Source organism: Engystomops pustulosus, unplaced genomic scaffold, assembly GCF_040894005.1.
Source record: "Engystomops pustulosus unplaced genomic scaffold, aEngPut4.maternal MAT_SCAFFOLD_919, whole genome shotgun sequence".
In the NCBI taxonomy this organism is placed as follows: Eukaryota; Metazoa; Chordata; class Amphibia; order Anura; family Leptodactylidae; genus Engystomops; species Engystomops pustulosus.
In genome coordinates this window covers 6475-23928 of record NW_027285798.1, presented here as the reverse complement: position 1 = coordinate 23928, position 17454 = coordinate 6475, and the positions used below count along the sequence as shown (strand labels likewise).

The following is a 17454-nucleotide window of genomic DNA, read 5'->3' as shown; positions in this document are numbered from 1 at the left end:
GGGCTCAGTGACCTGATGACTTACCTGATGTTATGCTGTCCTTAAAATAGAAAACATTGGTCTAGAAAACCCGCCTATAATCACAAAATCAGCACCGCTACATCGCAAAGATCTGATCCACATACCTTCCTGAAATCAGCCCAGACATAGATCCCCGTGGACCGGTGGAGAACTGATATTCCTAGCTTGTTGAGCCCAGTAACAAGTGTCTTCTGAGATTCTGAGAGTAGTTTTTTATTGGTTGGGACATACACATTGTCCAACCAGCCTGCAAATTAAATGTAAGGTTTTAGACCATTAACTTTCCATAACTCACTGCTTGTACTGGACTCTCCATGTTCCCCCCTTACAACTGGAGGCCTAACATAATGGGGCACATTTACTTAGCCGTCCCATTGACGACGCCGATCCGGACTGTCTGATGAGGATTCGGAGCTGCCGCGATTCACTAAGATCGTGCGTCCAATTTCCTGCATGTGTCGCTTCCCCGCTCAGGTCCACCGGAGTTCACCATCTTCTTCCCGGTGCATGTCAGTGCTGATTTCGCGACACAATTTGATTTTTAAATTCCGCGGTTTGTCCGAATCAGTCGGGTTGTCTGACGGCCACGCCCCCCGATTTGTGACGCATGAAAGCCAGCGCCGATGTGCCACAATTCGATCGTGTGCGCCAAAAACCCTTATAAATTCAGCACAAAATGGATGGAAATGCGTCCGACGGATCCTTAGTAAATGTGCCCCAATATCTGCTTGTTTCTATCAACTTTCATATACCGTATTTTTCAGATGATAAGGCGCACCTGACTAAAAGGCGCATTATGAATAAAGGCCAGCTATGACTTCTAGGTGAATATATAAGGCGCACCGGATTATAAGGCCCTGGTGGCTGCTTGGGTGAGAAGGGGGTCCAGGGGCATGGTTTGGATGCCGAGCGGAGAGGTCGCAAAGAGAGCCTGCTCCGCCACCAGCTCTGGTAAAGCGACTCTCCACAGCAGTGACCCAGCAACTGTCAGCACCCTGAGTGCATACCTACGTGAGCAACACCCCGAATAGCGGAGGACCGTATTCGGCACCATCTTCCCCAAAGAGCAGCAAGGTTACGGGGAGCAGAGGTGACCGGTCACACAGGGAGATGACACCGGGTTAGAAGGGAATCCGTGCACGCGGCAGAAGTTGGTTCGCGCTATGGCGCCTGTTGTTCGCGCCCTGCGTGGTCTGCAGTTCTCGCTGGAGATCTGCTGTGATGGGGCCGTCTCCGGTAGCAGGGACCTATGTAAGTAGGGTCTGCTGCCCTACACCGCCTTGCTTCCTCCTGTCACTACCGAGTCCCCCTCTGGTACTGCCTGCCATGCAGGGTCGCAGCCGCGGCTCTGGTCTCTTCCTGCTACTGCCCTGCTCCGATGCACGGAGGGGCACAATGTTGTTATAGCGGTGCCAAGGCACCGATGTGGGGTATTGTGCCCGACTACAGTGTGTGCAGGGTGTTGGCAGGATATTGCTGGCGTGGCCCGGAGCTTGTTTCATATATAAGGCACACCGGACTATAAGGCGCACTTTGGATTTCTAAGAAAATCTTAGGTTTTTATGTGCGCCTTATAGTCCAAAAAATACAGTATGTATATTTATCTATTTCTGTTCAGGCATTGACCCTTTAGATTAAAAACACATATGGGCTTTGTAAACCAGTTGTTTTATTGTACAACACAAAATAGTAACATTTAAAAACAAAAACTATACAAATTTGAAAAAAGTTATGGCTTTTGGAATGCTTAATGAGAAAATTTTTTTAAATATGTCTTGGTCATTTAAGTGTTCATATATTTTTAACAAATCTTACATAAATAAGTTATGCAGGCGACTACATCTCCCTTCATTTGGATCTTATTAGCCTCTTTCCATTCTCCCCAATCAGCTTTTTACTCAAAAATCTCTGCTGAATTCTGTCTTGCTCACTGAGGAGTCAAAGTACATAGAAGTCGAGTGAACGATGGGAGTCGGCTCCCTTCAGTGAGCCGATAACTCACTTAAGCCCACCCCTAACCGGCTCACCAAGCCCCCTTTAACCGGGTTAAAAGTGGATTGGAGTGAGTTGACTTTCTGGAATGAGGTTCCCTATCTTATATTCAATAGGGATCTGTTCAGGACTCAGAAGAGCCGGCTTTTCTTAGTGAGCGGAGCCTAATGATCCAGCTCACTAAGAAGAGCCGGACTTCCCATCACTACAAACTACAGATAACAACAGCAGGAAAACTGCTAGAAACTAGAGATGAGTGGACCCGAACTTTCGGTTCAGCATACTACATTTGCCAGTTCCGCCTAACCCTAAGGTGATGCTTGATGGGCTGTAGCCAATCAGGCAGCTTTACACTTCAAGAGCTAGACATGACTGTGATTGGTCAGGTGTGTCTTTAGGTGTTCAGCTGACCAATCACAGCATTGCCTAGTTGCTTGCAGCTACTGTGGAGCCCATCAAGCAGCATCTCCGGTTTAGGAGAAGTTGCCAAACAGAGGACGTGGAACCTAAAATGTGGGTCCGCTCATCTCTTATAGAAACCACAGAATATGGGCACATAATGACCAAAACCAGTGCTATTCCTCAAGAACACGCAATTTATTACCGACTCCTGCGTATGTTATTACTAGCTATGCTTTAAGCGGTTAGAGACTGATGACTGACCTCTGTCACAGAGTAATCGATAGACCATGTACTGGGTGGGTCCTGGACATTGGTGGAAAAAAGCCAGGCGGCTAAGAGGATTGAGGATGTGCTGGTTTACCGTATAAAATATTCCTACTCTGAGGCCATTCAGTCCAAAATCCTACAAAAAGAATCATAAACAGAAATATTTATAGACAATGTCAATTTTATCGGAAGAGTAGAAAAAAATCATGATAAATCAGGCCTTATCAAAAGGAACTAGTCATATAGTAAAATTACCTTGCCGAGGCCCCAGATAAAGTGAGTTCGCTCTGGATCTGGAAGACTAAATATGAACAAAGTTTAGTATCTGAGATCATAAGGCTGAAAAAATATGCAATTGCCTTCAAGTCCAGTCTATTAACCTGCAACGATGAAGAAAATGGCAAAAATACCCAAGAGGTCAAAGCCAATTTTACTAAACTTATGGGAGAAATCTGTTCCCAACTCCAATTGGAGTAAATCCCTGGATCAAGAAACCCATCTCTAGAAAGTTATACCTATAATATACACTGAAAGGGGATGGCCAGTATTTAGTATTAATGATCTATCGTCTGGATACTTGATCGGAGTCCTGTAACCACGAGGACACAGGTCAGGAAATGGCCAACTACTTCCTGCTCTGTGTCCTTGTGTTTACAGGGAGCCGAACAGCAATGACAGACAATTTCCCTGGAAAAGTTTTTCCATTGGTGCCCAGTTATGTTCACCTCTGTCTATGACATGTCATAACATAATATACAGGGCCACATTTATCAGGGCTTAGCCCTGAAATAGATGCCATTCCTTGCACACAGCCACAAATTGTGCCTGTTTCCCACCAGATGCTCCCTTCTTTACACCACTCCATGCCCACTTGCCGTGGAAGGGTGTGATAGAGGGTGTGCGTTTCAGTGGATCAAGCCCGTTCAGATGTAGACGAGGGCGCAATTCTACAGCAGGTCAGACTGGACATTCCTTGCACACAGCCACAAATTGTGCCTGTTTCCCACCAGATGCTCCCTTCTTTACACCACTCCATGCCCACTTGCCGTGGAGGGGTGTGATGGTGGGTGTGTCTTTCAGTGGATCGGGCTGGCCCGTGCCCGTTGTTGTGTGAATGGACCCTAACACAATATACAAATTCCCAGATATGATGCTGTATTACAGATTTATATTGTTGCCATCACTATGAGAACCAAAGAGAGTCAGATCTGCTCAGTACTTACTCCTGGAAGGAGAGGACGCTAGTAAACTCAGTATCCATGACTGACAGCATGTAAATTTCATCCATGATCACATGCAAGTCGTGTCTATAGAGAAACAAAAATGGAAGCAAATTTTTCTCCATCTGTGCACCATTTTTATGCCGTTGTAAGATCTGTTACATTTACACTGTATTTGATAATAACACTTTTTTATGTCGCAAAAAATTCACAAAAATGTGTATAGTAAATAAAAAAAACAAAAATCACAAAATCTATTTGATCAGACACTCATCACCTTCTGGAAGCAAAAATATAGTCACTTCTAACCTCCCCCGTAAGAAGAGTCTTCTCGTGTATACTGTCCTGCTGCTGCGGAGACTCTGCTCCTTTCCTGAACAGCAGGGCAAAAAGCTATTACTATTGGCTGCGATGCAGTGAACGGTAGATCACTATAAGAAATAGGATACTTTCCCTCTCCTAGTGCATTCCCATGGCACATCTCCTGTTAATCCCGTTTGTTTAAGGATGTTGTACTAACAGGGAGACTCTGTATGGGCTTTATTCCTCCACTGAGTCCCTTGCCAAGAACTACTGTTGAGTGTTCTCGAACCACAAAGTTCGAGTTTGTACTGAAATTTGTGCCTTCAGGTCACTGCACCCAACCCCGAACTTCATTAGAAACACCCACCGCGTTAACTATTTAAATGGCTGCAACCGTGCACCCCTATTAACCGGCCAGCTCTGATCGAGGGTGGTACTGGTTGGTTCAGTGCCCAAACATGGCTGAACTAAAAATTTAGCAGGTCCGGTCATTGTTAACTATAACCACTGGGTGCTGGTTGGCATTGATGAGGGGGCTATACTTGTGTGGGGCATTGGTGGTATTAGTCCCCCCAGGTAATAGTGGTAATAGTCCCCCCAGGTAATAGTGGTAATAGTCCCCCCAGGTAATAGTGGTAATAGTCCCCCCAGGTAATAGTGGTAATAGTCCCCCCAGGTAATAGTGGTAATAGTCCCCCCAGGTAATAGTGGTAGTGGTCCCCCCAGGTAATAGTAGTAATAGTCCCCCCAAGTAATAGTGGTAATAGTCCCCCCAGGTAATAGTGGTAATGGTCCCCCCAGGTAATAGTAGTAATAGTCCCCCCAGGTAATAGTGGTAATGGTCCCCCCAGGTAATAGTGGTAATAGTCCCCCCAGGTAATAGTGGTAATAGTCCCCCCAGGTAATAGTGGTAATAGTCCCCCCAGGTAATAGTGGTAATAGTCTCCCCAGGTAATAGTGGTAATGGTCCCCCCAGGTAATAGTGGTAATAGTCCCCCAGGTAATAGTGGTAATAGTCCCCCCAGGTAATAGTGGTAATAGTCCACCCAGGTAATAGTGGTAATAGTACCCCCAGGTAATAGTGGTAATGGTCCCCCCAGGTAATAGTGGTAATGGTCCCCCCAGGTAATAGTGGTAATGGTCCCCCCAGGTAATAGTGGTAATAGTCCACCCAGGTAATAGTGGTAATAGTACCCCCAGGTAATAGTGGTAATGGTCCCCCCAGGTAATAGTAGTAATAGTCCCCCCAGGTAATAGTAGTAATAGTCCCCCCAGGTAATAGTGGTAATAGTCCCCCCAGGTAATAGTGGTAATAGTCCCCCCAGGTAATAGTGGTAATAGTCCCCCCAGGTAATAGTAGTAATAGTCCCCCCAGGTAATAGTGGTAATAGTCCCCCCAGGTAATAGTGGTAATAGTCCCCCCAGGTAATAGTGGTAATAGTCCCCCCAGGTAATAGTGGTAATAGTCCCCCCAGGTAATAGTGGTAATAGTCCCCCCAAGTAATAGTGGTAATAGTCCCCCCAGGGCCCAGGCAACCCTAACTCTGATTACTGCGCCTTTCACTATTGGACATGATTAAGGGAAGCTCGAAAAGCGCAATCCCACCCAATAAAGTGTTTGACCTCACAGCTCAACTCCCGGCCACCATGGCGGTCTATGGCACCGGGTCACGGTGCAGTGAGCACACTGGGGGAGATTTATCAAAAATGTCTGAGAACAGTAAAGTTGTAGTTGGTAACGGCGACCAGAGTTGAGCTTTGATTTTCCCACAGCAGGTTAAAAAATGAAAGCTGAACTATGACTGGTTGCCATGAGTAACTAGAAAAGCTCTCTGACAGTTTTGATGAATGAGGCCCACTGTGTCTCACCGCAACATGTCCTGGATGGGCAGCCGCTCTGCAACGGATAAGACTTGTCGGCTTTTGTATGAAGAGGGGAGGGGTGAGGAGTGCTCTTCTCTTCTGCATCCAGCCACATAGCTCCTCCCCTCTTATGCAACCGGCCACGTAGCCCCTCCCCTCTTATGCAACCGGCCACTCTTCTGCAACCGGCCATATAGCTCCTCCCCTCTGCTGCAACCGGCCATGTAGCCCCTCCCCTCTTCTGCAACCGGCCACGTAGCCCCTCCCCTCTTCTGCAACCGGCCCCATAGCTCCTCCCCTCTTCTGCAACCAGCCACGTAGCTCCTCCCCTCTTCTGCAACCGGCCACGTAGCTCCTCCCCTCTTCTGAAAACTTCTGGGTCCACATTACACCCTACAGCAAATATATCATTACATTTATCTACATATATTAACAAATAGTAAACTAGTATAGCAGATGAATTTCATATCATTTCCCAGGGTATATTTTTAATGAATGGACATTACAAATTTTTAAGATTTTTTAATTGAATTTGCTATATAAAGGTCAATGACCCTTCTTCTCGCATTTACCTGCTGGCAAACTCTAGACATTCTTTGAGTAATTTTGGGGAGTAGACTTCCCCTAATGGATTTTGCGGATTTATTAGGATTAATGCTTTGATTGTGATTCCCTGGAAAGGAAGACATTGGAATAATTAATATATAATACAAAGGCGCGATCCCTTGGGGTCAGATTTGGACTATGAGAATTGCCTAAAGGAATAATGGATTACAGGCAGTCCCCGGGTTAGGTACAAGATAGGGTCCGGAGGTTTGTTCTTAAGTTGAATTTGTATGCAAGTCAAAACTGTATATTTTATAATTGTAGATCTAGACAAAAAAATTGCCCCAGTGACAATTAGAGTTTAAACATTTTTTGCTGTAATGGGACCAAGAATTTTCAATAAAGCTTCATTACAGACACCTTACAGCTGATCATTGCAGTCTGGGACTATAATAAACCATTCAGAGAGGTCACCAGAGATCACAGTGTGTAGAGGGGTCCGTCTGTAACTATGGATTGTCTGTAAGTCGGGTGTCCTTAAGTAGGGGACCGCCTGTATACAGCTACAATGTAAAAATTAAACCGTCACCTGCTTCTTCCCCTTCTCCATCCCTTCCTCTAACATCTGCACCGTCAACGCAAACGGGTGATCTTCTGTCACCTAAAGGAGATACAAAGTCACTACAAGAAGTACATGTGACCTCATACTGCTGTTATATCAAGTATAAATCATCCACAACATCTATAATAACAAAACATCTTAGTGCCTGATTCTAATTAGTCGTCTCATCCACTTAGATTACATTGTGTATATGAACGAGCCCTAACGATGGCCACATGTAGCCTGTAGTGAAGCCTAAACAGAGAATTTATAGTTGTATTTCATAATAAAAGAATGTAAGAAGAAGTGGACATGGATTTTGAAGGGGCTATGACCTGGCTGCTCAGGGGGACGTACACAGGCTGCAAATGCAGGTAGGCTCCAAGGTCAACAGCTATCCTGGGGTAATAAGGGGTAGGAGTCAGGAATCCATCTGAAAAAAAAAGTGTAGAAGACGTCATACAAACAATATCATGTTATTATACATGAACCTATACAATGCAGGAGCAGGAGCCATCAATCTTGAGTGAGGAGACCAAGGATTGGCACTGACATGAACGCAACGCTATCAGCAAGGGATCCTTAGGAGCCGGAGCGCCAGGGAGTGGACCGATGCTTTGGGAGCCAGGGGTCAGGGGTGGCTTTTGACAAAGTGGGGCCCTGGGTAAAACTAAAAGTGGGGCCCCAAAATTAAACTATTTTATAAAAAGTCACAGTCAGTAAGATTTCTCCCTTTAGCCCTGCACAATAATAACACTTTGTAGTTACACACAGTAGTAGGTAAGTATCTGTAATATGGGACTTTAGGAGAATTTTATAGTAGAGCGATAACTAGACAGATGGATGATAGATATATAGACAGGAGATAGATGATAAGCATTTTCACCCCGATTAAAGGAGAAACACATCCTCCGTCCACAAAAGCCCACATGCAGAGGATCCCTTTAGGACAGGGGGCCCTGGTCAAATGCCCAGTTTGCCGCACCATAACGCTGGCCATGCCAGAGGTGCTCTAGGGGGTCTTCATTTCTTAAGAGGATATTAACCAGTTATGGATCAGGCATTTGTTGGAAAGCCACAACGCATCCTAACAACAAGTCATAATCTTGGATTACCCTTGGAATATGTAACCCAGGTAATAATCTGTAGGTCGCTCCTTACTCCTGGGAAAAAAAAGTCTTTCAGTTCCAGGGCATAAAACAAATCCTATATAAAGGAGCACTGCCCAAAAAAAGGGCAATGGTCCCAACAATGGTCCCCCAGCAAGTGTTATCGCTCAAGGTTCTGTTTTCCTTATTCCATCAGGAAATACAAGTTGGCTGTGCATGAATGATAATATGCTTATACCTATATGTACAGCCAGTCACCAACGTTATTATTTTCTGAAGCGTAGCCTATATGTTTTTATATTTTATGCAGATTACCTACAATGGTTACTAGGATGTGTAGAAGCCTCTGTAAGCTTTGGGGCTGAGGCTACTCCACACCACGAGTAACCACCACAGAGCCGCCCACTGCTCATCCATTGCACCTGTGAATGCGCCGGCACAGCCCGCGCAGGTGCAGTGGCTCAAGTTGCATCGCCGGCTTAGCAAAGCCAGCAGGATACCGGGAGCTTCTGCGTATGCGCAGAGCTCCCCTCTGGCCAGTTACACCCCGGACGCCACTGCGCCTGGCCAAGGTTGGCTCTTTAGGGGATACTAAGGGCGTGGAGAAGCCTTAACCCTAGAGCTCACAGAGGCTACACTACACCACGAGTATCTTCTACAGAGCTGCCACTACTTGTCCATTGCACCTGTGAATGTGCCGGCGCAGGTGCAGTGGCTCACGTTGCATCGCCGGCTCAGCAAAGCCGGAAGGATACCGGGAGCTTCTGCGTATGCGCAGAGCTCCCCTCTGGCCAGTTACACCCCGGACGCCACTGCGCCTGGCCAAGGTTGGCTCTTTAGGGGATACTAAGAGCGTGAAGAAGTCCTAACCCTAGAGCTCACAGAGGCGACGCCACACCACGAGTAACTTCTACAGAGCTGCCACTACTTGTCCATTGCACCTGTGAATGCGCCGGCAGTGCACACACAGGTGCTGTGGCTCACGTTGCATCGCCAGTTCAGCAAAGTCGGCAGGATACTGGGAGCTTCTGCGTATGCGCAGAGCTCCCCTCTGGCCAGTGACACCCCAGACACCACTGCGCCTGGCCAAGGTTGTGTTGCCACGTTCACAGGTGGCATGGACATGTGGGTGGCTCTTTAGGGGATACTTAGGGTGTGGAGTAGCCTTAGCCCTAGAGCTCACAGAGGCTACTCCACGCCCCAGTAGCCTCTGCAGGTAATTTGCATAAACATAAAATAAAGTATTAAAACATATAGGTTAGGCTTTAGAAAAAATTTTAGTAATTTTTCTACCATCAGGATCAACTAAAGAGACAAATGGAGAACAACCATTAAACCTCTGTAACCACCCTGGTAAATGAAGTTTTTTTTACCCATAGAAACTTTGTCATATGAATTTATAAAATAAATGATATCCTATTTAGGAAAAGTAGGGCTGAAATTCATATACTTACCTCCAGGATTAAAAATGATGGGGGCGAGTGCACACAATATAGAGGAGCATCCGTTCATGACGATTATCTGTATATAGGAGAAGTAGTCACTATATAGAACTGACAGAATATAATAAACCCAAATAAAAGCTACTTTCTTATTAAAGGACTACTCCCATTTTTATAAAGTGGTGGCATATTGTATCACCACTAAGACCTCCCATCAATCAGCTGAAGAAAAAGGAGTTGGAAGAACAGCTCCACTCCCTAGTTAGTGGCTGAGATGTGTCATAGTAGCTCAGTATGCATTACCTTGAAGTCCCCTCGTCTGACCACTCACAGCTCCTGATCGGTAGGGGCTAGGAGAGTCAGACCTGTCCTTGTCCCCATAATACATTCATGTTAGGGAGTGAAATCTATTTGGGAAACAGAATAGGAAAAAAAAATCTTACATTATTTGGATTCAGTCGGACTGGAGAATGACAATAGTCTGTGAGAAACCGCGCTGCTTCATCTCGGAGGCTGCATTAGATAAGAACATGTATCATGTAAATAGACTACGGCATAAATGTACAGGCAGTCCCCTACTTAAGGACACCCAACTTACAGTCAACCCTATCTTGTATGTAACCCGGGGACTGCCTGCATACGTTTTATTATATACATTCTCTTTTTACTCTCTCAGATAACAAAGTCCTCCTCGTGAGTCATAAATCTCTGCTAAACCTCATCTCCACATTCACAAATCTAATCTTAGATGGCACAAAGCATTTCCCCATAATTGACACTTATCCCCCATTTACAGAAAAGGGGGAATGAGATGGCGTCTACTGTCAAATTCCAACATCCGTTTATCCGTTCAACCAATCCTGAAGTCCCACGACAATCCTCTTTTCCATTGACTTCTAATGTACTTTAGGCTTGGCTCATAGTTTGAAACTATGCCTGAAGTTGGCCCTACAAGTGTAACTCGCAGTCAGACCCTCCACGATCATACCTTTATAGCAAAACCCCATTAAAGTCTGTTTAAAGGGCTGTGGAGTAAGCCGAACCTTCAACTCCAACTCCTAAATTTCCCAAACTTCGACTCAGACTCCAGCTCTACCAAAATGGTCACCAACAACTCCGACTCCATGACTACACATTCCTGTTTCCCTCGTCCCTCTAGCAGTGCTGAGATAAATGAGGGCATTCCTTCCTCTAATCTATATTAGAGGAGCTTCACTACTGAGCATGTACATAAAGTGCAGCCACATTCATCTCAACTAAATGGGGGATAATAATAATAATTCTTTATTTATATAGCGCCTACAGATTACGCAGCGCTGCACAAAGCATGTCAAATTGGTCCCCAGGGGTGCACAAGCTTTGCTGTCAGGCAACACGAAGCCTGTCAAGCCATAAGCTGCGGTCCGTACCCTGATGACTGTCAGAGTTCAGTGAGCACTTCCATAACTGATGTAACATAACTGATGGCAGATCATTGGTGCCGGAGAAGTGCAGCTGAGAAGTTCTTACCTCTCCTGCTACTACACTCTGTGTCCTGACTCCTGGACGTGGTTGTATGCGATGAGGTCAGGACCCAGAGCAGAGCGACTCCAGGAGCAGGAGGGGACCCTGGAGTGGTATTTGTCAGCTACTGCATGGTCCTCTCCTGCTACTGGCACAGTACTGCTCCGGGTCCCGATGGTGTCGCATACAACCAGCACAGGACACAGAGCAGAGCGGCACATGTAAGAGAGGAGAAGCTGCAGTGTGTGGTGCAGGGAGGAGAGAAGAAGCTGCAGTGTGGTGCAGGGAGGAGAGAAGAAGCTGCAGTGTGTGGTGCAGGGAGGAGAGAAGAAGCTGCAGTGTATGGTGCAGGGAGGAGAGAAGAAGTTGCAGTGTGTGGTGCAGGGAGGAGAGAAGAAGCTGCAGTGTGGTGCAGGGAGGAGAGAAGAAGCTGCAGTGTGTTTTGCAGGGAGGAGAGAAGAAGCTGCAGTGTGTGGTGCAGGGAGGAGAGGAGAAGCTGCAGTGTGTGGTGCAGGGAGGAGAGGAGAAGCTGCAGTGTGTGGTGCAGGGAGGAGAGAAGAAGCTGCAGTGTGCGGTGCAGGGAGGAGAGAAGAAGCTGCAGTGTGTGGTGCAGGGAGGAGAGGAGAAGCTGCAGTTTGTGGTGCAGGGAGGAGAGAAGAAGCTGCAGTGCGCGGTGCAGGGAGGAGAGAAGAAGCTGCAGTGTGTGGTGCAGGGAGGAGAGAAGAAGCTGCAGTGTGTGGTGCAGGGAGGAGAGAAGAAGCTGCAGTGTGCGGTGCAGGGAGGAGAGAAGAAGCTGCAGTGTGTGGTGCAGGGAGGACAGGAGAAGCTGCAGTGTGGTGCAGGGAGGAGAAGAGAAGCTGCAGTGTGCGGTGCAGGGAGGAGAGAAGAAGCTTCAGTGTGCGGTGCAGGGAGGAGAGAAGAAGCTGCAGTGTGCGGTGCAGGGAGGAGAGAAGAAGCTGCAGTGTGTGGTGCAGGGAGGAGAGAAGAAGCTGCAGTGTGGTGCAGGGAGGAGAGAAGAAGCTGCAGTGTGGTGCAGGGAGGAGAGAAAAAGCTGCAGTGTGCGGTGCAGGGAGGAGAGAAGAAGCTACAGTGTGTGGTGCAGGGAGGAGAGAAGAAGCTGCAGTGTGCGGTGCAGGGAGGAGAGGAGAAGCTGCAGTGCAGGGAGGAGAGGAGAAGCTGCAGTGCAGGGAGGAGAGGAGAAGCTGCAGTGCAGGGAGGAGAGGAGAAGCTGCAGTGCAGGGAGGAGAGGAGAAGCTGCAGTGCAGGGAGGAGAGGAGAATCTGCAGTGTGTGGTGCAGGGAGGAGAGAAGAAGCTGCAGTGTGCGGTGCAGGGAGGAGAGAAGAAGCTGCAGTGTGCGGTGCAGGGAGGAGAGAAGAAGCTGCAGTGTGATGCAGGGAGGAGAGAAGAAGCTGCAGTGCGCGGTGCAGGGAGGAGAGAAGAAGCTGCAGTGTGTGGTGCAGGGAGCAGAGGAGAAGCTGCAGTGTGCGGTGCAGGGAGGAGAGAAGAAGCTGCAGTGTGTGGTGCAGGGAGGAGAGAAGAAGCTGCAGTGTGTGGTGCAGGGAGGAGAGAAGAAGCTGCAGTGTGCGGTGCAGGGAGGAGAGAAGAAGCTGCAGTGTGGTGGAGGGAGGAGAGAAGAAGCTACAGTGTGGTGGAGGGAGGAGAGAAGAAGCTGCAGTGTGGTGGAGGGAGGAGAGAAGAAGCTGCAGTGTGGTGCAGGGAGGAGAGAAGAAGCTGCAGTGTGCGGTGCAGGGAGGAGAGAAGAAGCTACAGTGTGCGGTGCAGGGAGGAGAGAAGAAGCTGCAGTGTGTGGTGGAGGGAGGAGAGGAGAAGCTGCAGTGTGCGGTGCAGGGAGGAGAGGAGAAGCTGCAGTGTGCGGTCAAGGGAGGAGAGAAGAAGCTGCAGTGTGTGGTGGAGGGAGGAGAGAAGAAGCTGCAGTGTGCGGTGCAGGGAGGAGAGAAGAAGCTGCAGTGTGCGGTGCAGGGAGGAGAGAAGAAAAACTCTGGAAGGGACATTACCAGAGTCCCTCCGTCCCGTAGCTTTACAGGGTGTTACACACTCTACCCCTCCCTCTGCCTACTGAAGGGGGAAGTGCTCCTGTACAGTATAACAGTCTGTGAAGCTACAGCAAGGAGGGGCTATGGTAACACCCCCAGAGCCCTTCCATCTCATCAGTATAATTTGAAAAGTTGATTTTTAGATGGAAAGAGGCCATGGATAACATATATAAGCAGATTACCACAGTCCCGGTGCCTGGATCTATGAGTAAGTGTCCCTGGCTTATTAAGATGGATTGCATTGGGAGATTTCCTTTAAAACTCAAAAGCAACAAAGGACATATCCTATATTCTCTTGCGGTTTCTAGTTCTACATAATGTGTTGATGGGGCTACAAATGTAAATAAAATCCAGACCATTACCTTTTTATCCCCGCAGTGTTATTATAGTCCAGCAGTGATGGCTCCAGGTAGTTCATATCAGGTCTTGTAAGCTGAAATATTAAAATAAGACAAGATGTAGTGACCAGCTAAATCGATGTCAACCATGAAAGCCAAGAGTAGTTCTAAAAGGGTAGTTCTAAAAGGTTGGCCAAAAGTTTTATTGTTATTATGTTTTTACAGGACCTTCCCGCCCCCATTACAAGGACAGCCTACGTGGGACATAGACATTGATTGCAGTGGGAGGATGGACACAAGACCTGCAGCTCCATCAATTAGGAGGTACAGGACCTCAGTGTTCAAGATCAGTGATGGGCCTAGCAGTTGGACCTAAACCAATCAGATTGTTATCCCCTCCTAAACTGTAGTGAGGGGATAACAATTAAACGTGGGAAACCCCATTAAGTAGTTAAAAACTTCCATTGTTCCATCATTCCCCTTAACCCTTCATGATATATTTGTATGTCATTGGGCTGTTAAATATGTATGAAGAGGGTCCACGGGTTGAACAATCTTCATACAGAGTGGGTTTTTGCTACATTATGCAGCAAATACCCACTAGTAACACCCATGATCAGTGCTGGCAACGATCACAGGTGTTAACTATTTAAATAACACCAGCAAAGCCACCTGACGCATTTAAATCCCTGTGGTGCACGGTCGCCGCCATGTTGGCATGTTGGCAAGATGTACGACACTCCAGGCATTGTCATTTGTTAAGATCCGTTACAATGTGCTGGTGGCACATTGTAACAGACTATCAGTAAATCCACCATATACTGCAATACAACTTTATTGCAGTATATGGTAGGAATGATCAGACCCTCTAGGTTAAAGTACCCTGGGGGTCGGCAGATACAGTAAAAAAAAAAAGAAAAAAATTCTAATCACCCTCTTTCCACAAAATGGTAGCAATGAAGACATAATCTCGCCCCCCCTACAAAATGACACATTACACAGTTCTGTACACTGTTCTGTAACTGTAACAGTTATTACTGCCAGAATATGGTGAAATTAAGATTTTTTTTTTGTAGAAAAGGTTTTTTATTTTTAAAAATCTATGAAAACACAATAAAACCTATATAAATACGTAAATGTCACTGTGATTGTACTGACCTAAATAGTAAAGGGGAGATGACACGGGAGTAAACAGTGAGAGACGTAGAAAATGGTACTAATGCTTTCTGCATTTGGAATTTTTTTCCAGCTTCCCAGTACATGGCATGGAATATTAAGTAACGTCACTAGGAAGTACAATGTTGTTACACAGAAAACAAATCCTCAGAAAGCTTTGTATATAGAAATTTTTTTTTTAAAGTTATGGATTTTTGATGGTGTGGAGCAAAAATGGGAAATAAAAGAAAAAAAGGCTGCGCCCTTAAAGGGTTAATTTTGGGACATTGTAAACATGCAGAATCTCAGGACTAGAGGCAGTTCCCGGATTTCATACAGGATAGGTTCTATAGGTTTGTTTTTAAGTTGAATTTGTATGTAAGTAGGAACTGGTATAATTTGTAGGAATGACTCCAGTCTAAAAAAATGTTGTCCCTTTGTCAAAACAATTTTCGAAATTTTGGATTGTCATGGGAACAAGGACAAGGATTAATACAATACAGCTTCATTGCATATACCTTTGCCAACACAATTTATATTGTCCCCGTTGTGGGACATATATCGCGGCCGGATAGGGCTTGTCTGTAAGTCGTGTGTCCTTAAGTTGCGGACCGCTTGTACTTACCCTTTCCTTCATCAAATCGTAGCAGACCTTGTTTGCAGTGATTCCAGCATTGACAAACCCCTAAAAAGTAAAAAAAAAAATCCTTATGTATCAAAGAAGAACTGTATGGACAAGACCATGGCAGACCACAATGACTACTTACGGCAGCCTCCTGACATTGAGTGCACTAGTTATTGCAGCAAGAGTAAGAAAAAGCCACTGACATCTGCAGCAATTGTCTTTCTAGGAATTTTCCCATAAAATCGTTCCGAATCCTCATCTACGGATCGGACCTCCTTCCCACAACACTCAGTCCGGGCTGCGGTCACTTACCTGAGGGTTAGAGTCTTTGTCGTAGGCATCCTGCAGACACATGGCCAAGCACTTTTCCATAGGGTCACTCTGGGAGCAAAGTTCTGCTCCCCTTACAGAGAGGTTTTCCATGTTCCTTGATCTTCTCGAGAATTAACTGAAAGACGACACGGATCAAATTCTGAAACTAGAAGACAATATACAGGTAAATTTGTATTGCAAACAGAGGATTCATGATGCATAATAATCATTGCTCGGAGCAGAGGGAAAGGCCAAGCACCCTCTCCATGTGATCACCACTTACAAGTATTTTGTTATTCTTATGTTTTGCTCACAAACCCTTTAATACAGCAAAACCAGAACAGTGGTCCTCAAAATATCCTCATATGGACTCATAAATGACCGCTGTATATGGATTTCTCAATCCATTTCGTACATATGTAGACCCCTGTAAACCCCAACACAATGTACAATGGATACATCGGGGGGGCCGATGAGGAGCAGAACTTTTCAGCAAGTATTCCGCAGGTCGGAGATCCTAGACTGGAGGTGGTCTACATCAGTCTACAGTTTGTAATCCTATAATATCCCTAAAATCTCTTAACCCCATGGACTGTGGAGATAAGAAGACATCTCAACTACCTTCAGCACATCCACATCCTGTCCTACATCATCTCTTCTAACTAGGATCGTCAAGTTGAGGTCTTCTCTTCCATCAACTTCTCTTGGTTGGTTGGTCGGGTTGTAAGGAGGTTTATCTGGGTTCTCCGAAATTTTGTTCTCTTGTATCCAAAACATAGAACAAGTACTCACCCGAAGTGCGAGTTTCTAAAATGCAGCACCTCCAATTCCTATCATGACATCCTAACAAGGAACGATCTCATCCGAGTGAACTCCCACATCCACTAACTTCTTAAATAGGATAAATTAATTAGTACTTTCTCCTTAGCCATGTGTTATTTAGGACGCACCCTATTCAGCACATACCAGGTGATAAAACTAGGAGCTGCGCCCAACAATAAACATTACTAGCTCCTAGGAATCCTCCAGGACATCACTACAAAAAAAGTTGTACGAGTGGTTGTCCCAAGATTAAAGGTCATCCCAAAGTCGGGGAAAAAAAACGAAGCAAAACCAGGGCCTGAAAACACAACCTTAACGGGCTCGCCAAAGATTTAGAATTGATGACCTATCCTCTGAATAGGTCTTTGATACTTAGGGTGTGGGGGGTGAGGACACCCATGCTCGAGCACCAATAAACTGTCCACCGCCAGGTAAACACCAATACAGAGGTTTGGGGTCTTCTCTTACTAATGAAGTATTGATGGACACTCTAGAGGACAGGCCATCAAACCTAAATCTGTGTCTCCTTCTTTTTACATTCAGGTACAACTTGCTTAAGGAAAAACAAATTAGTGCTGGTTCTTCACCTATGATATTTAGAACACACCCAACCAGAAATTAATAGCTACACCCTGAAGATTTCTAAGAACCTTCCATGATAGCAGCACACGTCAGGAAACTCCCCCACGCTCATCCACCGGTTTTACATATAATAGGTAGAAAGTATATTGCTCAATCATTTATTTCCACTAAATAAGCATAAAATATTTTGGATAATATATATATATATACAGGATTCCTAGAAATTACCAATGTGAACTATAATAAAAGTGCCCCACACAGTAGCTAATCTACTCACAGTGCCTGAAAACAGTTCA

The 17454-nt window shown here is 46.0% G+C and overlaps 1 protein-coding gene across 1 annotated transcript; it reads right to left on the bottom strand.

The window, feature by feature from the left end:
• Window positions 1–76: 76 nt before the first annotated feature.
• On the bottom strand, window positions 77–16713 carry LOC140112587 (probable inactive 1-aminocyclopropane-1-carboxylate synthase-like protein 2). Its single transcript, XM_072132573.1, has 13 exons — window positions 16547–16713; window positions 15755–15920; window positions 15443–15502; window positions 13687–13757; window positions 10210–10279; window positions 9779–9845; window positions 7551–7648; window positions 7204–7275; window positions 6641–6741; window positions 3906–3989; window positions 2938–2983; window positions 2677–2818; window positions 77–268 (listed from the first exon to the last, which is right to left on the bottom strand). The coding sequence occupies exons 2-13, from the start codon at window positions 15863–15865 to the stop codon at window positions 81–83; spliced, it is 1110 nt and encodes a 369-aa protein (XP_071988674.1). The 5' UTR covers window positions 15866–15920; window positions 16547–16713; the 3' UTR covers window positions 77–80.
• Between the last annotated feature and the right edge of the window lie 741 nt (window positions 16714–17454).